Source organism: Tachypleus tridentatus, chromosome 7, assembly GCF_004210375.1.
Source record: "Tachypleus tridentatus isolate NWPU-2018 chromosome 7, ASM421037v1, whole genome shotgun sequence".
Classification (NCBI taxonomy): Eukaryota; Metazoa; Arthropoda; class Merostomata; order Xiphosura; family Limulidae; genus Tachypleus; species Tachypleus tridentatus.
In genome coordinates, this window is record NC_134831.1 from 144,725,239 (window position 1) to 144,751,280 (window position 26,042).

The 26,042-nt window shown below is 34.6% G+C and overlaps 1 protein-coding gene across 8 annotated transcripts in view; it reads left to right on the forward strand.

Annotated features, from left to right (window-relative positions):
- LOC143256811 (uncharacterized) overlaps window positions 1–26,042 on the forward strand; it is a 222,196-nt gene that overhangs the window by 192,541 nt on the left and 3,613 nt on the right. For 3 of the 8 annotated variants that reach the window (XR_013031519.1, XM_076514525.1, XM_076514526.1), the window contains one exon: window positions 12,799–12,838. The exons of 4 other annotated variants lie outside the window; for them this stretch is intronic. Coding sequence is in view for 2 of the 4 variants with exons in the window: in XM_076514525.1 (XP_076370640.1) it covers window positions 12,799–12,838 (40 nt within the window). In the remaining 2 variants the exon portion in view is untranslated. Of the gene's footprint in view, window positions 1–12,798; window positions 12,839–26,042 lie in introns of those variants that run through there. One more of the 8 variants, XR_013031504.1, reaches the window with a different exon arrangement.

Here is a 26,042-nt window from a genome sequence, read left to right on the forward strand (position 1 = left end):
TGGTGCGACGGGGATTTGAACCCGCGACTCTTCGATTACGAGTCGAACGCCTTAAACCACCTGGCCATGACGGGGCCTTGAGAACAAACTAACGTATTTGATTTTTTCTTTTTTTTCTTAATATCGAAAATTCTGATACATATATTCCGTATTTTATTTCATTTAACGTACAGACAGCGAAGACATTGCAGGGATAGTTTTTCTTGTGGAATGGTTTTTCTTTATTCATGAAGGGAGTGACTTTGTTTAGGTAATTTATCAGGCCCCTTACAACCCAGTGTGAGACATTTTTGTCGAAAAGAAACAAAAACAAAATATCCTCCAATCCGGTTTTTCTTAATTTGAACCTAATATATTTTTGGAAATTTTTATTGGCTAAAAAGAAAGCATTTCCTGCACTCTTTTAGCGCTGTGACTATATAATGTGATTTGAAGTGGTAATGTGATTAAAATCCGTCGGTGCATCACGAGCTTAACGGGCACGCACAAGAAGAACAGAAGTCCCCGGATAACACACAGAGTTACTCCGAAACTGTTTAGAACCAAATTAGTAGATACTATGCAGCAAGTCGAGTATAATATTATGTCTGTATCTGCTCTCAAAGTGTTCCTGTTTACTCATCCTACTGTTGACTATCGTGATGCTTCGACCTTCCCTAATGAGTTGCATGTGGAACCGTTCGTATCTCAGTTAAAACCTAAGCATAAACAGAAGAGCAGTTACTTAATTAATGATGCTGAGAACATGGCTTTGTTCATATGTACTGAATTTACTACCAGCGGGTAGGCCTTAGTACTCGTTAGTATGGAGACTTAAAGATGCTGTATTTCAAGTGACAATTTATCAGTTAAGAAACGAAACCTTGTCTTGAAAAGATACGCCCAAATCCACCTTCTTTGGAAGTTACCGAATTGAACTTACTTTCAATATTAAACACATTTTAGTGTAATGACACACCTTGGCTCCTGAGGGACGTGTTAATAAAATATTTTAAAGAAAAACCAAATAGAAAGTCCTGTACAGACGGAATGACACAAGCTTATTTATCGAAATGTACACAGTAGCACTTTTATTTACGACGTTTCACGAGCATTATCAGTTTGTTTGTTTGGCATTAAACACAAAGCTACACAATGGGCTATCTATACTTTGCTCACCACGGGTATTGAAACTTGATTTCTAACGGTGTGAGTCCACAGACGAAACGCTGTGTCACTGAGGGCGGCATTATCAGGTGAAATATGAAAAGCTCTTACATTTTATCTAATTATGCCGGATAATCCTGGTGAAAACTGTATCTGAGGACGGTTGGTATGGGCATTAACACTTTTCTAAAAGCAGAGAACAACGTTCAGAAAAGGTCGAAACATTGTTCTCTGCTTATAGTAGAAGTGTTAATACCAGCCGTCCTGAGATACATTTTTACTTCAAGTAGGTTTTTCGTCATCACGGATTACTGGTGAAAACTTGTGAACAAAAACAATCAAACAAAAGTTTTACTATGTACAACCGATAAAAAAGTTCTAAGAGTTTAAAAAAACAGTTATTTCTAATCTTTGATACAAAGAAGAATGAAGTTACATGATCTCCTAGCCACAAAGTGTCTGCCCAATATATTTTAAAAGTATTGTTTCATTATTTTATAGTGCAATACTTATTGAATAATATAAATAAGCCTAAGAATAGGGCTAAATAACTAATACTCTGAAGTCACAGCTTATTCACTTAGCTTTGAACCTAAATAAGGGAAAAGTTTTAATTTTTATGTGCACTTTTTGTTTTTGTATTTTGGAAAAAACATGACGCTGTATTGTATTGGTCTATAGTCTAGAATTTTTATTTTCATTTTCGTGATGCAATATTTTATTATTTGGCGCATGAAAGGTCATGACGACTGACATGATTTGTCTTTTTTTTTTCCTCTCAAAATGATACAGGTGTTTTTTCATCCGAACACAAGAACTAATTCTGAGAAAACATCAATATAGATTCAATAGTACGTGTGGCTTGTATACCCTAAAAATGTACATACAAGCTGAAAATTACGGATGATTATTAAGATGTATTGCTTATGAAATACTAGCTTATGCCTTATGCCTCACGAATTTTATGTACTAAAACCTAAGTTCTGTTTTACGATATCACGATCCTGTACTGCATCAAGACTGTTACAACTCAGTCCTAGTTTGTTGAAGTTAGAATAATAACATTTTAAGAACAGTTCTAATAGTTTTTGTTTATTGAGTATAAAGGTTTCTTCCTAGTTTTATTAGTAAAGTTTGGGTGAAGCTGCGAACTATTTCTTTTGAGTAACCATAATAAATGTTTATCTCTTATAAAAAGTTGATTATAAAAGGTTGCACTGACGTCCACTTTTGATGTTATACTTGTTTGTTATAGCAGTAACAAGCGAGATAAACTGACGAACTGGTGGTGGGTTCTTATAATTAAAACATACGTAATGACTTAGTCTCAAATCTCAGATGAAAAGACGAGGTAAAAACATTTTATGGTAATATATAAACGAAAGTAATGATTTATTATAATGATCATAATTAAAATGGACTTTCATGGTGTTTGTAACGTAGTAAAGCAGAATTACAGAATGAAATGCTGTTTTATGTCTTCCAGTACTATTCATATAGAATGTACGCAACCTTAGTTCATAAAACATAAAGTTTTGGGCGAGATTTGACTTACAGCAAAAGCTGCTTTGCCTCGGAAAATATTTCGAATAAATCATAAATATGCAAACATGGTCAAGGTAATCGGGTATAATTAAAGATAAAATCTCTTTTCTTGGCACATATTTACCAGTTCTAAGCCTACTTCCATTTTCCTCGTTTTCGCTTTACACTTTCTAAAATTTCAGATATTTGCAGAAATATAAAAAAGTTCATTTTAAAGTATATTTTCTACAAATGTATTTTACTTATTGTATTTATATCTTTCCTTGTTTATAATTTCTTCTAACTTCAATGGTTTGCATTTCCAAAGGTTTTGATATTGAAAAAGGTACCGTTATAAAGTGAAGTCTCCAACTTCAAGTTACTAGTGACTATTATGCCATTATGACCACTTAACTTCATTATTAGTTATCATAAAAAATGTAAAGAATTTGACGAGCAATCAAGAATAAGTAGCACTAATAATAGTGCTAGTGAGATAATTTTTTTTTTCTGAGAACATCAAAAACACAGTGGGGATTGGAAACGTCCGTTCTATAACGTACAATACCATACTTCTAACCAATAAGAAAATACAATACAGCTCTTACAAAATGTTTGTTCTACTGCAGATTCGTCTACACTCGAGTTTCAGTATCAGTATGGTTAAAGTTGTGGTATTTTCCTTTCCTTCTCCCTCTCCCCATTAAATAAACCGAATGAAGGTTATATATAATTTGCAGACTGTGATACGAACATTAAACACTGATGAATGAAGAGAGATCAAGAAAATATTGTGTAAATATATGATAACCAGACAACATCTATGTCCAGTTTTTAACCATTTTTCGATAATTTTTATCCCTGAAAAATTATCAAAGTAAACTGTATGCGATGGCTAAATTATACAATCTTACGTTTTTCATCTAAATTTGTTTTTAAATAATCAAACACACAGCTGTATTTTCTTAAGCACTAAGGAATGAAAATTATACTAACAAAATGTTTCAAAGAAAATAAATGTAGGCAGATCGATCAATAAATTACATAGTTATGGATAGTGTTTAAAAGTTGGTTCATAAAAGTATTCCACGTATATATATTGTACAATACTGATATAAAGAAAATAATGGATTAAGTAAAGCTGATCTAGGGATGGAATACGATTTGGCAATAATACACAATTACTGCACAATGATACAGTGAACAGGTTAACAGGTCGAGTAAAACGTTGATCAAGGAATTTGCATAACTGTTGTACAATGTTACAGTAAAGAAGATAACAGGGCAAACAAACTCGATGGTATGCAATTTGATATTATAATATGAATAATGTACAATACACGATAAAGTTTACAGAATCGATACGTTTGAAAAGTGAAAGAATAACATGTTAAATTACTTTGCAATTTCTTTATAAAACAATGAAAAATCTTGCTGGACTTGTTGCATTGTTACATCATTGTTTTCTATTCGACTATATGAGGCTTTCTTACATCGTAAGATCTATGTTTTGTTACAAGTTGCGTTTTTTAAGTGCCTCCAATGACAAAGTCATATGTCTGCTGACTTATACTGCTATAAACCGAGTTTCGATACCCTTGGTGGGCAAAACACAGATACCCCTTTCGGTAACTTTGTGCTTAATAACTAACAAAGCTTTCCAAATGCTTTTTTCAAGTGAATGATAGGGTCAATGAACAAAGATATCAGCCTGTAAGTCTTATAGGCTTAATGAGAAACAGCTTTTGAAAAACAAGCTTTGAGGACTGTTATGTCCTCACATTTTTACAGGGTGACCCTTCATACTTCACACTTCGTTGAGCGCCTGAAGAAGAAATCCTTGTAGGATTTGAACTGTTTATAAATGTTACAATGACATAAGAATCTTGCTTAAAAACAGGTCCGGCATGGTCAGATGGTTGGAAGCGTTCGACTTGCAATCTGAGGATCTCGGGTTCGAATCCCCATCCCACAAACATGAGTTATAATTTTACGGTCAGTCCCACTCCATTATTCGTTGGTAAAAGAGTAGCCTAAGAGTTGGCGGTGGGTGATGATGACTAAACTGCCTTCTCTCTAGTCTTAACACTACTAAATTAGGGACGGCTAGCACAGATAGTCCTCGTGTAGCTTTACGCGAAATTCAAAAACAAGCAAACAAACTTAATTTGCTCCAATAACCCTAGGTACCACAATATTACGTTCCCCCTTACACTCACGAACACGTATATTGGGTTCGTCTTCTTTATCTGAAAACTGCTGTAGTTCGTGTTCTGGCAACCAATATGAAAACCCGATACATACTCTTATATATCCCACTCCCCCCATGTTCACTCCATTCAGATACACAAGGCCTAGTCTAATATTTTATGTTATTCTAAAAATTCTCCACTACATGGTTATTTATTGTTGAAGAAAGAAAAAAAAACAAAGATTAAGATGCACGTCTTTAAATACTTAAAGGCTTTAAGTATTTCATAAATCAACATAGTAGATGTCGAATGTCAATGACACAAGATTTGATTTTATTTATTTTTTTACATATGCATTTTAACATACGGCATATACTCCATTAGTAATAAAAAACCAGTAGTGTCCCTACTCGCTGTTGTTTGTTTTGAATTTCTACACGAGGACTATCTGCACTAGCTCTTCCTATTTTAACATTATAAAATTAGAAGGAAGCCAGCTAGTCATCACCACCCATCGCCAACTCATGGGCTACTCTTTTACCAACGGATAGTGGGATTGACCGTCACGTTATAACGCCCTCCCAGCTGAAAAGGCAAGCATATTTGATGTGATGGGGATTCGAATACCCGCGACCCTCAGATTACGAGTCGAGCTCCCCACCCACTTGGCCATGCCGGACCTAACTTGCTATTAGATTGTAAAATTGTTTTACAAGTGAACAAAAGAAGATATGCACTGTGCTATATTGAAGCTACAAGGATAATGTTTTCCTGTATGTAAAACAGTTTAAGGAAGCTTAAGCTACAATATTCTGATATAAAAACGCTTTACTTTGACACGGAAGCACATTATTCTAATACTTACAAGCATATTGAAGTCGTTTTCTAACTTGTTATTAGAATTGCTTTAGCATGTGTAATCCCCGAATGTGCAGCTTTATAAACATTGTGTATATTGATGTGAAACAGCTACTGTTCGTCTTTCTTGAAATTAACCTCAACTAAAGTGTTTTTATTGATTTAAATTAATATTTATTGCTATCTTCCTTTGATATTTGGCTTCTTAAATTTAAATCAAAAATAAAGCGTGCCTACTCCATACACAAACAAGTGAAGCTTTAGTTTTATTTTTTCAAATCAGTCTGTTTCTATGACTTAAAGTAAATATTTGCAAGTACTTGGTTTAGAAAACATATATTTCTGAATTTTTTTAAGTACACTGATCAGTGGTGTATGTAGGAGTTACAAAGTGGGGGGTGTTTAGCTAGGCATACAAATTTTTACGAGAGATTGAAAGTGGCTGATAAAAATAGCATAATTCAGGGGGTCTGGGGACATGTACCAAAGAAAATTGGCAAAATGATATGATTTACAGTTGCTATACAAGTCGAAAATGTAAAAATACCTCAAGTTCCGACGCCCCTGCTGATTTGTCTAACTAACTACTATGAAATGGAATGCGCCTTACGAGAAAGAAATGCGCGCTTTTGGTCAAAAACTAATAGCCTTAATGACTGCAAACTGAAAGCCTTTACATGAAATGACTTTTCCAACTTTCAAAAGTATTCTGTTGCTATTAATGTGCAGCAGGAAAGTCAACAGAAAGTTAGAAGTTGTTTGCTTGTAATAATTCACGTTTTGACAGCCCGTGAAAATAAGGTTTTGGTAAGATGTCGAACAAGAAATACGTGTCTACAAATCGGTAATTATAAAAGGTATGGTTCATTCCACATCGCCAAACTCATTACGCTAAGTCAGATATCAGGTGATACTGAGCAAAGGAGAAGCCAACTTCCTTGTAAGTCTGTGTAAAATCATCTCTGAGCTGTAAGATAATGAACCGGAAATGGCTTCTGAAAATAATGTAACATTTACACTTTTTTTCTCAGGGGTGGTCAGCTATCCTCAAGTAATATTAAAGACAAAACGCGCCACCGAACAAAGCGAAAATAAAACTGTCTCTTTTTTTTTTTTATCGCAAAAATATAAATGTAATAAGTACTGCAAATAAGCCGTCAAGTTCTCCAATATTAACACTGTAGATTCGTTGGATGTTTTAGAGAAACAGTTTGTCCTAGTGGTATGTCTACACAGAGATGGAAAAAGTATTGAAACTATCCCTTTGTTCCTTTGATACAACTGCATATAATTATAATTCATTGTGCAAGAAAATTACAAATAGACAGCTGAAAGTATATTGCTCATTGGACCCGAAATCATTATTTGAGAGGATAGAGCGTCAGTAACAGAACTAACCATGTACCCAAGCCCCATGGTTGTAAGTAAGTGGTCTATTTAAGTCTTTATTTGTTGTTTAGCTATACAATGATCTATATTTGCTCTGCCACCGGCCCGGCATGACCAAGTGGGTTAAGGCGTGCGACTCATAATCTGAAGGTCGCGGGTTCGCATCACCGTCGCGCCAAACATGCTCGCCTTTTCAGCCGTGGGGGCGTTATAATGTGACGGTCAATCCCACTATTCGTTGGTAAAAGGTTAGCCCAAGAGTTGGCGGTGGATGGTGATGACTAGCTGCCTTCCCTCTAGTCTTACACTGCAAAATTAAGAGTCGGCTAGCGCAAATAGCCCTCGAATAGCTTTGCGCAAAATTCAAAAACAAAACAAACAAATGCTCAGCCACCACAATTTCTAGCGTTGGCAGTCCGTAGACATACGGCTAAGCCACTGGGGAGGGGGGGCTATCTATCTAAATGAAATTCACACTGTACTCCTGCAACGTGGAGAAATTAAATGAAACATAATTATATATTCGCAGACTGTTGTAATAAGATTGGCAGTCTACCTCAGTAGTATTAACATTCATTGGCACCTGAAAAATGGTCAATGTTTAAATTAAAAAAACTCACCTTCTAGTAAAACTGATATTTTATAGACAATTCTAAAAATGAAGCTGTTCCCAGTCTTAAAAACATGCATTCAACATGTCTCAAAAGTACATCACTGCTATATATTCAGGAGCGCAATATTTTGCAAGAATAAACAATTATTTATACCTTAAGAAAACCACCATAATACACATTAAATATTAAAGAATTTCACGCCATTTACTGACAACATTTCCATTAGGTCCATCATTTTTATTCGCTATTTTAAATCTATTTTTTCTGTATATTAATTATGCGTAATAGATTCACGTGTATTCATACTAATTACATTTTCAAGTTGTGCTAAAAGGACGTGTTTAATTATGTGTTTAACTTCATTACTATGTTCTGCTAAAGGTGAAATAGTAATATGATTGTTTTTGACATTTCTTTTGTGGTCATTCATTCTGAATTAGTGTCTCAGAGTATCGTTTGCAGAATGTCATTTAAAACTTCTTGTTGCCAGGATCAACGAATAGCAATTATTGTATTGTGTTCTGAAAATGCTCTTCGCTCTTCACATATCAGAGTAAAAAAAAAGTGTTTCAAATTGCATTCTGCAAACAATACTCTTGTAACGATTTTGCAGTTTTTTTCTGTGATTGGTTGTATTCCACTCATCCAACAGATTTTTACATTACAATGCTAGAATTCAGGTTTCGATACTCGTGGTGGGCAGAGCACAAATAGCTCATTGCTTATCTTTGTGCTCAAATTCATACAAATCAAAATTAACCTATTCCTTTAGTAAATCAAATATTTGTAGCCACAACGTCAAGTCTGTACATAGACAGCTAGGAAGAGACTTCAGAGGGCTGACCTATTCGACAAACACCAAACGAGGTACTGTTCTCTCGCATCAAGGCACAACATAGCTCATCTTCAATGACAACAAAATCACTTATAGTTAACCAACGACATTTGAAGCAGTATCATTTCACAAATGACTCGTACTTTACTCTACAGACAAATAACGAATGTACACTCATCTGAATAGAATCTGCAGCCAGATTCAGTTCCATTTTCTTAAAGGAACCTAATGCATGTGGAAATGATCACAGTAATAGGTTGCCATACCAGCATCTTTGTCACTTACTTCATCTGTTTCGCGCCAAGTAACACATAAAGCCTTATAACAGACTCACACCATGTGAAATGGTACCATCAAGCTGATGTGACATAGACAGTTAATATAATGTTATGCCTCTTTAACCTGATGTAATGTATACAGTTAATGAAGATTTTCTGCGTTTTTAAGTTTGAAACTAATATATTTGTTGTTAAACGACACAGGCGAACAGAGCGTTAAAAAAGTGGAATTATGTTAACATAGTTTAACCGGTTAAAGTTTATACTACCCAATAACGTATAGGATCCTTTAGAAGTAAATGCGTGGATGAGGTCTTAAAAATATCGTGTCCTTAGAATCAAGAAATATAGTCAAACATCCACAAATTAGATACTGGAATCATTACACATATTTTGTAATATATGCTTTTTTCAACTAATGAATACTTGTTAAAAGACAACAAATGTTTTTTGTTGTTTTTTTTTGTTGCATCAATTTACCGGTCCTCGGTAGTATAGTGGTGAGTATCCCCGCCTATCACGCAGGAGACTGGGCTTCGATTCCCCGCCGGGGAGTATGAGTATTTTCGCTCCCCAGTGGCTCAGCGGTATGTCTGCGGACTTACAACGCTAAAATCCGAGTTTCGATACCGATGGTGGGCAGAGCACAGGTAGTCTATTGTGTAGCTTTGTGTTTAATTCAAAACAAAAACAATAGCATCCATTCACTTGTTCCTTTAAAATCGAATAAAATAGATTTGTTTTGTTTTGTTTTTTGCTTTGAAACTTCGCCGCAATTTTAGCAAATATATGTATATAACAATATTTGTGGCAGATAATTTAGCGCAAATGTGTGTAAATTACAATATATCGTATCACATTTCTAATCAAATTTTAAGAATTCTTTACAACATCGAGGAAGGCTAGAAGCAGAGCACAAATCAAATTGGAGCTTTATAAGAAAACTACACTTGTTTGTTTTCAATTAAGTGCAAAGCTACACAATGAACTACCTGTGCTCTGTCCACCACGGCTATCGAAACCCAGTTTCTAGCATTGTAAGTCCGCACACATAGAGCTAAACTAAATGTGATCGATACATAAATAGTTTTATTTCAATGTTTCTTTGTTTAAAGTACAGAGAGAAGCTGACTGTTATTTTAAAACTATAACTCCCACTACGAGCCCAGCACCACCTATATTGCCCTTTAGGTAATATTTCAATAAACACCCTCTTCCTCCCACCAAACGCACAGCACAATTTTGACTTTCAATTTTGCAACGCAATCATAAGACTACAAATCCAAACAATTTCTTATGCATTTAATCATTAAAGTTTGAGCAAAGTTACAGTAACAGTTTATTTCATAATTGTAACTCTATTTACTTACAACGTTAAAATCCGAGACTCAAATCCCCGCAGTGGGCAAAGCTCAGATAACCCATTGCGTAGCTTTGTGATAAAACTATACTAGTTTTACAATTACAGAAATATCAGTTCTCTTTCTTTTGTTGAGGCGAAGTTGAAAACTTTAGCTAATTGATTTAAATCTAATTTCTGTGTGATAGTCCAGTTTATGTCATGGCTGATCTGAGGTATGCTTTGAATGACATGAAGTGAGTATTAAAAAGCTTCTTTATCCACTCGCAGTAGTGGTTGACAAAGTCAACAAAACAGTATTGTGCTATTTATTCCTTAACATACCATACCCAAATACCCATAAAGAAGAAAAGAAATTGACAAAATGACGCGTCATTGTCACCTGTTCTACGTGGCTTACGTCTGAATTAAAGTCAAGCATTGTTGAATAATAATTTACATTTATAATAGCAACGAATATATAGGTCTAGATGTTCCTAGAAAGTGGAAAGCTGTTGAATCAGATTAGTCTGTATTTCTGGTCCAGATAATGTTTACAGAATTTTTATTTTTATGGTAATTCTTCTAAGATGTTTATTTATATTAGAACAAATTGTGGCCAAATATCGAAAATCAAGTTCTCAAACTTCTATTTTAGATGTGAAGAACATCTTACAATTTCCTCGAATAGCGATAATTTGCGTTTCGTAAATTATGGTTTGGTTTTGATTTGTTTTGAATTCTGCGCAAAGTTACACGAGGGCTATCTCCACTAGCAATCCCTAATATAGTAGTGTAAGACATCACCACCCACCGCCAACTCTTGGGCTACTCTTTTACCAACGAATAGTGTGATTTACCGTCACATTATAACGCCCCATGGCTGAAAGGGCTAGCATGTTTTGGTGTGACGGGGATTCGAGTCGAGTGCCTTAACCACCTGGCCATGCCGGGCCTTTCGTGAATTGTGATCGAAGCCGTAAGTCTTTCAGCAAAGCTTACCAATAATCCGCAGGTTCATTTTCAGTCGTGATTCTAATTTTTCTTTCTTTCTTTAAATGGCCCGGCATGGCCAGGTGGGTTAAGACGTTCGACTCGTAATCTGAATGTCACAAGTTCTAATCCCCGTCGCACCAAACATGCTTGCACTTCAACCATGGTGGCATTATAATGTGACAGTCAATCCCACAATTCATTGGTAAAAGAGTAGCCCAAGAGTTGGCGGTAGGTGGTGATGACTAGCTGCTTTTTTTTTGGCTAGTCTTAAACTACTAAATTAGGGACCGCTAGCGCAGTTAGCCCTCGTGTACCTTTACGCGAAATTCAAACAAACAAACAAACAGTCTTTCTTTAAATCCTTAAGAGTACTGAGAAAAGTTTCTGCTTTTTATTCCCGTTTTACAGTAACGAAAAATTAGCTCTTCAAAACCTGTTCCAGTAACAACAAAATACTGAACCTTATATCACCAAATACTAGACTCATTTTACTAAAACCCCGGCATGACCAGCTGGTTAAGGCGATTGACTCGTAATCTGAGGGTAACGGATTCGAATCCCTGTCACACCAAACATGCTCGCCCTTTCACACGTTGGGACGTTATAATATGACGGTCAATCTCACTATTCGTTGGTAAAAGCGTAGCCCAACAGTTGGCGGTGGGTAGTGATGACTAGCTGCCTTTCCTCAAGCCTTACACTGCTAAGTTAGAGATGGCTAGCGCAGATGGCCCTCGTGTAGCTTTGCGCGAAATTCAAAAACAAACAAACATTTTACTCACAATTTCCTATTAAGAAATCGTTGTATGTAATTATTCGCTGAGATTATCCTTTCCTTGTCGTACTTGAGAAAATCAAATGTTTGCAACTGAATTTGATCCACTTCGACCAATAACTATTATGATTCGGTTTATGGCGATTCAGCAAGATAAGCCACATCAAAAATACACCCATTTTCGCCCTCTGTCTGCCTTTTCTCTTTTGAATTTTCTTTGTGATAAGAAGCTGTAGTTTCTTTGATTTTTGAGACAGCGTAACAGAAAATTGTAGCAATGACCTCGTGACAAGTTTTCGGAGCAATAGTTTATTGGCATATCTTAATGGTAGTTTTATCACTTTCTTTATCGTTGCACACTTGAGAGGATACCGTTATTTCATTTTCTCTTCCTGATATTGAGCAATTAAGAAAAGCACATTCCTCCAGTCATGTTTCTGAGTTTATTCTTTTACCACATTTGACTCACTATAGTTTTTATTGTCAATTTTGTAACTATCTTGCTGTTGTTGTTTTTTCAAACTTCAAAATGCATATAAATAATTCTCTAAAAAGTGTAGTCTGTTGAATTTACACCTTAGTTATTACATACCATAATAGCCAAACTTCCTGGTTTGTTTAGAATATTTTTAAATGTTTTTAATCTGCGCACTTCGTAAAAAAATGAGACCCTCCTATTGCATAGGGAGGGATATTAAACGACCCACCCCTAATCTCCCATTGGCTACTCCTAAGAGATGTGTTCAGATAGACGAAGCATAACAAAAGAGCTGATATGTTCAATGTACAGCAGTTTTAGCCTACAAGCTTATCCGTAAAGTCACATTTATTTTTTTGCTCTTTTACTTACAGGCGGTTCCCCACTTCACCTGTCAGATAACATTGAAAAAAGGTATTGTATTGTGAATGTTTTTGTTGTTGTTGTTATTGTACTTTTCGAGTCAGTGCAGTATGAACAAATAAAGTACTGTTATCTTTTCATTACAAATGCAAACAACTTTCAAATTCTGCGTTTGCACTGGACGACAATATCAAGCTCTTCTATTAAGTAGATAGAGATACAATAACTGATAAATAGCTTGTTGCCATTATCAACATAAGTTTTAATTCCAGCTCTACTGCCAGGAACACTATTTGCTCCATTGTTATTGTTTTTTCAATAAGATTTAATGTGCACATAAAATGATAATTAATATTAATTTTCATCAGCTTTTCAGAGCATTTTATTCCGTCAATTTTTTGCATAATAAGCCTTTCTGGAACGTTTAATGAGTATGTAATTAATTATTTTACAAGAGAATTATTAGCTCGCTTAACACTTTATTTACCGTATGGAATTGTTTGTTTTTGTCTTTATATATTTATAGGAAAGAAATATAATTATTAGAATACCTGTGTACAATAAAACTGAGGCACAAGCTGTTTTAAATATAAGGATCATTGGCTTTAATACATCCAGCTACAAAAGTGTACAATGCATGAAAAAAAAATTGGGTCATTCTATATGACTATTCTATTGTAGTATTTGCTCACCCGAAAAAAGTTCATGCAATCATAAACATAAAAAACATGATTTTTTCTCTACTTATGAAGAAATAAGATATATTCCTGACAACTTGGTAAATAAGATTATATACATAAACATATAAAGTAATTTGATCAACTACTTCTCATTCACATATGTAAATGTACCATAATATTATAAACCACAACGAAATTCTTATCCATCATCTGCAACTTTCAAATGAACGTAAATGTTTGTTCCGTGATGTAAATGTGGGGTTTCATGTCTTATAGTAACAAACTTTAGATTGGAAATAGTTATTTGTACCCCATTCTGTCGATCAGAGACAGGAATGCATGATTATACATTATTTATTTAAACGTTTTATCGTAAGATGGGATGAATATTTGCACATCAGCTAGCAATTAATACAGAGATAAAAATGTGTAGTTGAACATCATCTAAACATAGAAGTACGTGTTGTTTTACGTAAACTATTACTTAGTTCGGAAATAATAATCAGCAGGTAACTGTTTCGAGCTTGAATCAGGTTTTAACAGACACAATTGAATGTGATGTCAATATAGAGATGTTTAAAATCAGACTTTACAAAGCGAACTTTATATGGGTTGTTTAATGAAGAGCATTTCAATTGAAGCATGTTGGTTACAAGAAAGCTAGTGTGCAACGGTGCATTCAATGGATCAAGACATGTGAAGCAACATTCTTTTTGCAGATGTCCTGTTTTTTGGGTGGTTTTTTTTTTCAAACACTAGTATATTTACTTTGAGAGAAAATAGAACCAGATTTAAATCCAGTTTCATTCAGGAACGTGATGCATAATGATGTGATATTAAAGGAAGGATGGTGTGGGCAACAATAACCATTGATGAACTTTCAGACACATATTGTGGGAATTATCCCTACAACACTTTGCATCTTTTTTAAACATACTCATGCAATTCCATCTTATCATAGCCTAATTGGTTATGACAAACACGCACCATGTTAATCTTAAAGAAAAGGCAAATTGGTTGAAAAGAATTGGTCGGTGTGTCCAACCTCCTCGAAATTTCCATCAAATTACTCCAGATACTAAAACGCTCTGGAAACAGTTCTTTCAAAGGATACTTTTCAGGACGCATTATGACCTTATCAACACCCCTGATTCGATTTTAATCACCCAGCTTTGGTTGTACGTTGCGCTCACTGTTTGTGGTAACCACACTCCATATTAAAGTGAAATGTAAAGGGTGTACAACCACATCTGTCAAATGTTTAATTATGAATGTATATTAATAAAACTCACTTTTTGTGTAACGAATATATGCTTGAAAATCATCTAGTAAGACATTATCACTATAATTAGATGACTATATATCATCTTACATTTACTCGGCAATACAGGTATATATATCATTATACATTTACTCGGCAATACAGGTATATATATCATTATACATTTACTCGGCAATACGAGTGTATATGTTTTTTATATTATTTGAAATCCTCTTCGAGTGTCCATACATGATCAAAAACTTAGATTTGAGTCTACATCATGTTATTTTTAAGAGATGTAAACATAAATTAACATAGTAAAAGATCATAAGCAAAAGGTAGATATGGATATCACAATGTAGTATAATTTTCAATACTAACTGTTGTATCCTACACCATACTCGAATACTTGGATATCCATTTATATCACCGAGTACCATGCTCAAATTTGTAGATATCAGCGTTGCTTATATTCTAGTATAATAATCATGGATGCAGATGTGAACATACCTGCAGTATCATACATAGGGACGGTAGACATAATAATACATCATTTAATCTTCCCTTTAGGAACTTAATCTCATCTTATACTCTGGAGCGTATATATGAACGTCCATCGTATAATATATTACAAGGAGATGTACATATCATTCTCTGGTGACTAAAGAGTAATTTGTGTGCTTATAACACTAATAATCGAGTTGCGAGAGGCATTGCTAGCTACTTACAAAATTCGGAGCTCGGGCCCATAAATGCAGGAAATTTGGGCGTTTCAGTATCATATTGATCATGGTTCTCTGTTTTGATTTCTTAAGACACTAACTGGGGATTCGGTGCACAAGCTTATACCTACGCCTCTACACGAGGGACCGAGCAGAAATAATTGATTTTGTAGCTTTGAGCTTAACAATCAAACAAATGCTCCACATCATATAATAAAATATTGAAGGATGTAGATACTTATTAATTCATGTTATTTAGATACTTCACTTACTAGCCCGGCATGGTCAGGTGGTTAAAGCGCTCGGCTCGTAATCTAAGGATCATGGGTTCGAATCCCGTCGCACCAGATATGCTCAACCTTTCAGCCGTAGGGGTGTTATAATGTAACGGTCAATTCCACTATTCGTTGGCAAAAGGGTAAGCCGAAGAGTTGAGTGGTGATGGGTGGTGCTGATTAGCTGCATTCCCTCTAGTCTTACACTGCTAAATTATGGACGGCTAGAGCAGATAGCCCTCGAGTAGCTTTGCGCGAAATTCAAAAACAAACAAACTTTACTAACCGAATTGACGTTGCAAACACAGGTCTGGAGTAAAGAAATACTGGTTTAGTTACCCAAGCTGTTCCAACTATTATTATACAAAAAAAAATGTCAACAACATAATATGTTTATTTAAAATTAATGTTTCCGATTTCACATTACTGAACACAAACCTACTATTAAGTTTGTTTTATAAAGCCAGTGAGGTGGAAACAACGCCACCTGTCAATTTGATTGGTATCGCAACTACTTCAAGTTCCACAGTTCAGTGTCTCAAGACGATATAATCAGTTCAAGCAGTTTAAGGAAAGTTAAATGCCCTACGTTAAGTGTATAACTCGAACATAATTTAAAATTTTCTTTACTGAAAGACATTCATCTGTTTAAGGAAGACATTATAATCTAGATGACAAAAAAGAATGTTTGAAATTGGCACGAATGACTCACGTTTAAATAAGTATTGTAACGGAAATCTTTGTTAAAACACAGTTATTTTCTGTGTTTGCATATGAAATTGATTAACCACCTTCATATGAAGTGGGCCCAGCATGGCCAGGTAGTTAAGGCACTCGATTCGTAATCTGAGGGTCGCGAATTCGAATCCCCGTCACACCAAATATTCTCCCCCTTTCAGCCGTGGGAGCATTATAATGTGACGGTCAATCCCACTATTCGCTAGTAAAAGTGTAGCCAAATAGTTGACGGTGAGTGGTGATGACTCACTGCCTTCCCTCCAGTCTTACACTGCTAAATTAGGGAAGGCCAGCAAAAATAGCCTTCGTGTAGCTTTGCGCGAAATTCAAAACAAATCGTATGAAATGACTGGGAGGTCGTTTTCACACTTGATTCGTAACCTCTAGTTTTATTCGTCCCTTACCGGATTCCTGATATCGTGTTCGTGATTTTCTCGCTTGGTAATTTATGCAATGAGCGCGGTGTTCAGATATTTTTTTGTGTCCGACAGATTTTTGAAATGTTATTATACATATTGCTTTAATATATCATCGCCAACATTCTAATTCCTTCTCCAATCCAATTGAACGATTAAGTAAACTCTTATTATTCTGTTTACTATAGAGTAAAAGTTTCTGAAATTATGCATAATTATTTTCTAATTCAAATGGTTAGCGTATAAAAATCCATTTCATTTACTGTTTCAGTAATACTGAAATGCTTTAATATTACTGAAGATTTGATATTAAGTGTTTTAAATTATGTATCAGCAATATATTATACACTTTAAAATAATAATAATAATAAATCAACCAATCCTAAAAGGGCCATGTATGAAAACTGTTCTGTTTTGTGATTGAAGAGCGAATTTTCGAAAGATGCTTGTTTGTTTGAAGTGAAGTACAAAACTACATAATATGTCTAAATGCGCTCTGCCCATCACGGGTACCGAAATTCGATTTCTAGCGTTGTAAGTCCACAAAAGTGTCATTCAAACGACGCATTGCTGATAAATCTCGACTGTTTGCTGGTACAGTTTGCCACTCTTTGTCACATTATGATCAGTTAAATGACAGATGATTTACCCTCTGGTCACTCCCTGACAGTAAATATAAAGACAGTTACTGTCCTGACTTACATAAAATATGTTGGATATATTTCAACTAATTAAAGAATTTTGCATCTAGTTTTCTGTAACCCGTTTCAATTAAGTGTGAATAATATATGAAAGATATGTACCCTACAATATGTTATTCTGTCGTGTCTGTTTGCTTTTTAGAGCAAGTACACGTCTGAAAATCGAATCCCAGTTTTTAGCATTAAGTTCGTAAACTTTCGGCTGGCGCACCATGATAAATTCTGTCGTTTAAACAAATATATGTTTGTGTAAATTAGTTTTAATATTGATAAAGATGTTGTAGAATCTTGTCTTTATTTGAATATATATATATACAAAAAATGTTGGACTGTATGTTAGTATGAACATGAATTTTAATAACCCTGCATATTTATCGTATGTTTATTTTAATACCATGGATAATCAGTAGTTTATATACATTCATACACATATAGTAAAATCAAAAACACGGTCACACCTAATAAGCTACTGTCGTTATTCTAACATTTAAACTAATTTTACTCTATTTTTTAACACCTTACGATGAAATTTAGAAAGGCAATTGAGCCTTAATACCAACGCCAAGAAATAGGATGCGTGTGTTTGTGTGTGTGTTTTCTTATAGCAAAGCCACATTAGGCTATCTGCTGAGCCCACCGAGGAGGATTGAACCCCTGATTTTAGCGTTGTAAATCCGTAGACTTACCGCTACACTAGCGGGGGGCAATAGGATGCGTTTAATATTAGAGAAAATGAAACTGAGGAGACACACTCCTTTCTGTCTTGTTGCAGTAATTATTAAGCATGCGTAGCGGAGGTGAATAGGACATCAAGGTGAGGGTAAATAAATCAGGGCCACATTCATGAAACTGGAAAAAATTTAGAGTAAACGTATTAAAATATTAAAAACAAAAATAAAAATTGTTAATAGTAGTTAAAATTAGTATGGTTGTATGGATCGGAAACATGGAGAGTAACCGAATTAGTATGGCTGGATCGACCGTAAACATGGACAATGACCTACCGAATTATTATAACTGTACGGATCGGAAACAGAAAATGAATGAATGAGTATATTTGTATGGATCAGAAATATGGAGAATAAACGAATCATTACACTATGTAACACAAATTGTTTTCCTGGATAATATGTGTTATTTTTCAATTGCTTATGTTGTAAAAGTACAGAAAATGGCCATTATTCCCTTCAAACTTTGCTCTTGTGACCTGGATAATGAAATTTAGAAATTAACCTATTTTCTATGTAAAAACGGGCAAATTTGCACACTTTCGTCTACATAGGGTCTGAATAAAACATAAAACAACATGTGAATCACGATTTACATGTATTTATACCAAAGTTATACAAAAATGTTTAAAAGTGAGTAGTTTCTTGAAATTTGCGACTTTCTCTCTGGCGGAGTGGGTACAGTGTGGCACTAGGGCGATGGATGATGGAAGGTTTGGGTACATGATTGCAGATGCATTCTTGCCAGCCCGACGTTTGGAAGGGTCTATCATGCAGAAGTAGCCATTGCTTGAGTGGTAAGTGGGTTCTATTCCCCTCTGTACCATCCTACAAAAGAGCAAGATAAAATTGTTATTATTAAGAATAAATTTATTTCATTTACAACTAATGTGTAAGAGGTTCATGCAAAATATTTTATATGTAATATTTTTTCTATACTTTGGGAAATTAAAAAATAGATTAAAAGATATTTAAATTTTAAAATGTCTAAAATTTGTGTAATATAAAATCTTACTGTTCAAGCAAGCAAAAATTGTCCGTCTTACCTTCTAGAGTTTTTTTGCAGTGCTAACAGGTAAAATGAGGTACCCAGGGTTTGTTTTGATCCCCGACAGGCATGGCGAAATATGCCTTGTAGGCTTCATACATTTTAGCAGATGCTGTCACAGAGTACGTTTTCGCTCTTGTATTGATAAATTGACCACATACATAGCAGAATGCGTCTGGAGAATGCTTGTAGCTTCTTGATGCCATCTCTGATAAAATCAGATAGATCATTGTGTTTACTTAGGCAGCTAAAACTAAACTGAAATGGTGAGTGGTGAGCCCCTGTATATATATTACCATGGAAAGTTCTAGAAAATTCTAAAAGCTTCTTGAAAATTCTCGTAAGTTCTACAGCATTCTAAAAAGTTCTTGAAAATTTTCTGTCAGCTACTCAGCACTGAACCTACCTGGAATGTTCTGGAAAATGGGTAAATTTGAAAATTTCATTATCCAGGTCACAAAAGCAAAGTTTGAAGAGAAAAATAGGTCTTTTTCATTTACCTTAGACATAAGTAACTGGGATATAGCATTTTCTACCCAGGAACAAGAAAAAGTAAAATTTTGTTACATAGTGTTGTGGTTGTTTCAACCGGAAACACGGGGAATGACCGTAAAAAACGAACATAAACTGGACTAATCAATGTCACATTTAAATATTTTATGCTCAGTATGATTTAGAAATGATTAAACTAACTCAAAACGTTCAAGTATTGTTATGCTTTAAACAGTTAAAACATAATAAAGCCTTTATTGATTAATTATGTTTTAGTAACAAAAAACACACTTCAGTATTTCTACTTTATTATACTTTAAACAATTAAAACACAGTATAATTTATTTATTATGTTTTAGTCACAAAAAGCACATTTCAGTATTTCTGGTTATGTGTTTGTAGTTGTTCCACCCATGAGATTAGCTGTTACCGTTCACCATGCCCGACTGTTTGTCTACCCGTCCTGTGTATTTGTCACATAATCGCTAAAGCTCGACTGCAACCACTCCGTGACATCTGTGACCCTTTTTATCCGTGATCGAACTCTCTTTTTACAGCCTTTCATTTTGCCGTCTATCAAAGTTCTTTGAATCCTAGTTGCTCTGATAATGTGTATAAAATACCAATACTTTTATTTCATACCCTGTTTGTGGTATTTTCAACATTCCATAGTTCTTCGTTTAATGTCCAAATCTCTGCAGCACACAGGAAAATGTATTGTATATAAATAAGTATCTTCTTTGTCTCTAACCTAATGTTTCTTGTGGTTAATACATCCTTCATACGAATGAAATTTGCTCTTGCAATTTCTACCTCACATATATCATCTTTAGTAATTTGTTGCCCCAAGCAGACAAACTTGTCCACTTATTTTACTGTGAGATCACCGCTTTGATGTTGACTGTTTTTTTACATCTCTTATTCACATTTAGATTATTCTCATAGATCACTAAACGTTATTTTATAACACTTTCAAACAACTGTTTATAATAATAGATGTTTATATTCCTGCTAAACCCATACTCTGAATTTCTCCTACTCACTAAGTCAAGGCCCGGCATGGCCAGGAGGTTAAGGCTCTCGACTCCTAATCCTAGGGTCGAGGGTTCGAAACCCCGTAACACCTAACGCTCTTTCAGCCGTGGGGCGTTATAATGTGATGGTCAATCCCATTATTCGTTGATAAAAGAGTAGCTCAAGAGTTGGGGGTGGGCGGTGATGACTAGCTGCCTTCCCTCTAGTCTTATACTGCTAAATTAGAGACGGCTAATGCAGATATTCTTCAAGTAGCTTTGCGTGAAATTCAAAACAAACCACTAAGTCCATTATTCTCTGTAATGCTTTCACTATCAGCAACACTGTATCGTCAGCATACCTCAGTGTCATTATATAAATCTCTTCACTCGTTATTCCTGGGAGCTCGTCTGTCTGATTTCTAGTTCTATTAGGAGTTAAACAGTTAAAACTGACTAGAATTTATTTATTATGCTTTAGCAACAAGTCAGCTACACTCGAGTTTGTTTTTTTATTTTGGTTTTATTAAATGTTACAGTATTGTTTCTTGGTTGTTTTACATCAGTCCCCAATTTTGAACTGCCAGCCAGAGGGAATTCAACCGGCCGGCAGCAGCCACCCACCGCCAACTGTTGGGGTGCTTACTCTTTTAACATCGAATGGGAGGATTGACCGTTAATATATAATGCCCTCGCAGCTGAAAGGGCAAGCATAGTCGGCAATGAGTTTCGAACCCGCGGTATCTAACTTGCCATTTAAATGTTTTAACCACCACGCTTAGAAATTATTAGACAAATTTTACCTTTTTTACTATTATTATTTTTTAACAATAATTAAGCCATATTAGACACTTGTAGTTTATTTTGCTTTAATAAATATAAAAGGTTGTTAATATTTTTAAAATTCTATCGGGGTTTTGGCATACTTTGAGTTATCTAGACTTATTATTATTTAGCAACGAGTAAAGTCACAATTGTGCCTTTACTCATAACTTTATTTTTCAAAATAAGTTAACAGTTGACCTATTGTAATTGTGTAATGTTATAGTAATAATTAAATTCATAATTTAGATGTAGTAGTAATAATTATCACCCACGTGAATTATTTGTACATTTGTTGTGCCTTATAAACAGTTTAGGTCGCGTGGAATTCTGTTTGATATTCAATGTGGTTCAGCTACAGGTAAGACATTTTACTTTGTTGTAATAACAGTGAAAATTACATTTCAGATGCTTAAGGTTTAGTATGCCTTATTAACGGCTAACTCTTTTCGAATTTGTAATAATTTATTACAATCATCTTTACAGAGTATTTTAGTTTTACTGGTTTGTAGCTGTGGTGTAGCATCTTAGATGTACGCTTAAGCCTCCCCTTTTTTTTGGCTTTTGGTTTGTACTAGTTTGCTAATATATAAGGCATGTGGATGTGACTTTTTATTGTGTGTTAGCTTAGAGCATGTAGGATGTAATCAGTTAAAGTATACAGCCTCAGAACTGCGTACAAACAGATTATCTTTGTTTGTTTGCTTGTTTTGAATTTCGCGCAAAGCTATTCGCTAAATGATTCTATATTGTAGTGCCTTATAGGAACAATTTAAAATGCTTCAAGGAAAACAAAATCAAACATTATATCAGATATGTACATATTTTTAATCCATAGGACAAAGACTGCATTGTTCAACAGTATTCTCATAGTGAAATAAGATAACCTGTTAGCGCAGTAAAGTAAAATCATTGTCCCTCGGTGGGACAGCGGTAAGTCTTCATATTTACAGCGCTAAAATCAAGGGTTCGACCCCTCGGTGAACACAATCCGATGTGGCTTTACTATAACAAAAACACACGCACACACAAACACATAAAATAATTTTAGTATATTGTGTGCTCTGGTAAATGGTTATCACTGGCAATTCACGTATCACGTAGATATACAACATACACATCGAATAGGGTTGTTTTATCAAATCCAAATGAGGCATTCTTAAAAGCTGAAGAGACATTATAGATTACAAATAGATTCATAAAACTTACATTCAATGTATGTGTTTTTATTACATCATCCCATTCGTTCGGTCTGGCCTAATCTGTATTGTTTAGGTAACAAACAATATAATTGTATGAGACACACACTTATCAAATTTTTATCATGTATTATATTAATAAATTAGTGCATTATAACATGTACATCAGAAATACAGTTGTATCTAAAATGCTTCCATCAGTGGTCCGAGATCTGGACTATAACACTTTTGTACTTTTATACTTTCAAGCTTTTGAAGATATCAAACTACAGATAATTAAATACATAAATTTAGGAGTAAATTTTATGAAATAGTTTTATTTTTGAAATGTAGCATGTGTAAAACTGTAAATATAATTTTTTTTTATAACACCCGATTATTTTTTTACCGTACCCTTCATGCGTAAACGTAACACACAACAAACAACTTTACTGTAGTCCTTACCTAACCGCAATTTTGAATACAAGGATATAATTTTAAAAACACTATTCTAAAACCTGAAATATCTATCAGTACAATTTGTAATATGATTCAGAAGATGTTTAGCAAGAATAAATCTTGTAAAGTGTGATCGGATTGTTAATCTGTTTTTCCCTGTCACTCTCACATATGTACAATTACTGTCTCTCGCACTATATTGCTAGCGTGGTACTGTCAGGTAAGACAGCTCCGATACTGACTCGAGATTCAAAAATATATTTTTGCGAAGTAATTTTATGTTTTCTTTACTATTGAAGTCGTGTTTAATAAACGATGATTGTAGACAAAAGATCAATAATCGAAAACAATCTTTATTTAAAACTCAACACAAAGGATCTTTACAAGATAATTAGTACTAATTTGGTGATACCATGTCCTAACTGTATTTCCTTCAGTCGCTAATATCAGAACAACTAACGCTTACATACGTGATTGGATCATTTCTCAGAGAAATAGAAAAGAGGCTGTTACCTCCAGAGGCCATCTTATTGCCAATGGAAAATATACTTCTCAAATTTCACAACTATATTTCCTAAGAAAAAATAAAAAGTAATAATCCATGTATAACCCCATCAATGGGCAGCTAAAGAGAAAGGAACTAAACGGCATATTTTTATGAATGGGATATTAAAATAATATAAAATAAAAAAATGAAAATTTCTATGTCAATACAAGAAGGCAGAAAGACATAGCAAGTTTATGTACAACAGTAACACATGCATGTTAAATGCTCTGAATCTGTGTTCATGACATTTCTGGTATAATTCTTTTATTCGTTTTGAATATGCTCATCCATTTTGAAAATGTTTTATTAAATCAAAGTTATAAATTTACATTGTGTTATTCAACCATAAGATTTCTTCCTGATATTTCAATCTATTTTTACCAAAAAGAACATAAAGAAATATCCGATTTAACAAATTAGTGCATCGTGTTTATTGTCCAATGGGCTGTTAATAAAACTGCTGTTTTATTCAGAATATTAGAAAAAATTATATACCACCCCTCAAAAAGAAAATTGCAAATGCAAGTACTTATGAAATACCAGGTTAATATGGAAACAATAATATATACATCCTGGTACGCCTAATTATTTTAAAATAAGAAGAAAGTATTTAAGTCATCAAAACTTTGTTGAACCCAAGTGTAATGATTATTGAATAAATAAGTTCAAATTCAGCGAATTCCTTTTCGTGGGCTTGGCATGGCCGAGCGCGTAATTCGAGGGTCGCGGGTTCGCGCCCGCGTCGCGCTTAACATGCTCGCCCTCCCAGCCGTGGTGGTGTATAATGTGACGGTCAATCCCACTATTCGTTGGTAAAAGAGTAGCCCAAGAGTTGGCGGTGGGTAGTGATGACTAGCTGCCTTCCCTCTAGTCTTACTGCTAAATTAGGGACGGCTAGCACAGATAGCCCTCGAGTAGCTTTGTGCGAAATTCCAAAACAAACAAACAAACAAATCCTTTTCGTGATTATCTATGTTAATGTATATGTTATACCAAAACGTGCTTCAAAATCGTCAGAAGGGGTTTGAGAAATCGCATGATGCATACAAAACTTGTATTCACGAGGGAGTAGAATCACCTTAGGGCTAGGGATGACTGTCTCACGCGCTGATAATAGTTAGAGGAAATATAGATACAAAGGCATAAACGAAAGGGCAGAACGGCGGGAAGCGATGATACTAAGCAAGTTATAGGTTGCAACCATATAAAAGACAAAGCTATATGTGCTTTTATTAATTTTCATTTGTATTCCCGTCCACTTACTTCAACCAAGGCAATGTCTGTAATATTTGTCCTTCGTCTTTAATGGCAAATTTTTTCGTTTCTTTTCTTTGGCGGTGTATCTCTTACAGAAGGGAAGTTGTAGTCTGGACCGGAAACGGGAGGGTGGAACTGTTTAACCTCGAAGGTGGAGCAACCACCAACGTTTCTGAAGTCTGGCAAACCCACTGAATGAGTATTGTTGTAAACTAACGTAGAAAAAACACACTTCGCTTTCCTCTTGTAGTTTTGAAATTTTAATTTTATGGCTTATAATTACATAAATATATTTATGGTCAGGCATAATATAATATATTAATGTTAAGGTGAAGCCATATGTATTACTAATTGTGAAAAATCTCTTGTCGTTTTAAACAATTGTACTTTGACGTACGTTAAGGAAAAACTAAAGATATATAACGTTGCTAATAGCTATATAAAATTCCTGTTGAGATTAACTAACACATATAATCAAATTAGCTGGTAGTAGAATATAGTTTGTTTGTTGTTGTTTTTTTATTCAACAAAATAAACGCGTTTCAAACACAAGTAAGAAATATTTCTAAAAGTTTTAATGTCGAATTTGCAGCAGGTAGTAGGTGCTGTTCGCAATCTCCACTAAGGTTTGTCTGTTGTTTATATTTGCAGGGTCTGACCCCTTTATCGTCGTGCCTCTATATTTTAATATCTTGTCAGGTACTTATTAAAGGACTAAAACACACAAATATTCCGAATGTTTTATACATCGCACAACAGGTGTAATCTAACTGAACTTGTAGGAGGGGTGGTTATCAAAATAGGACGGAATTAGTGTAACGTACATAACCCACATCTAATGGCTAAAGAAACTTACACCTACAGAATTTAAAGTCCTTAATACTGGAAGGCGTGGATGTCAAAATAAGACAGAATTAG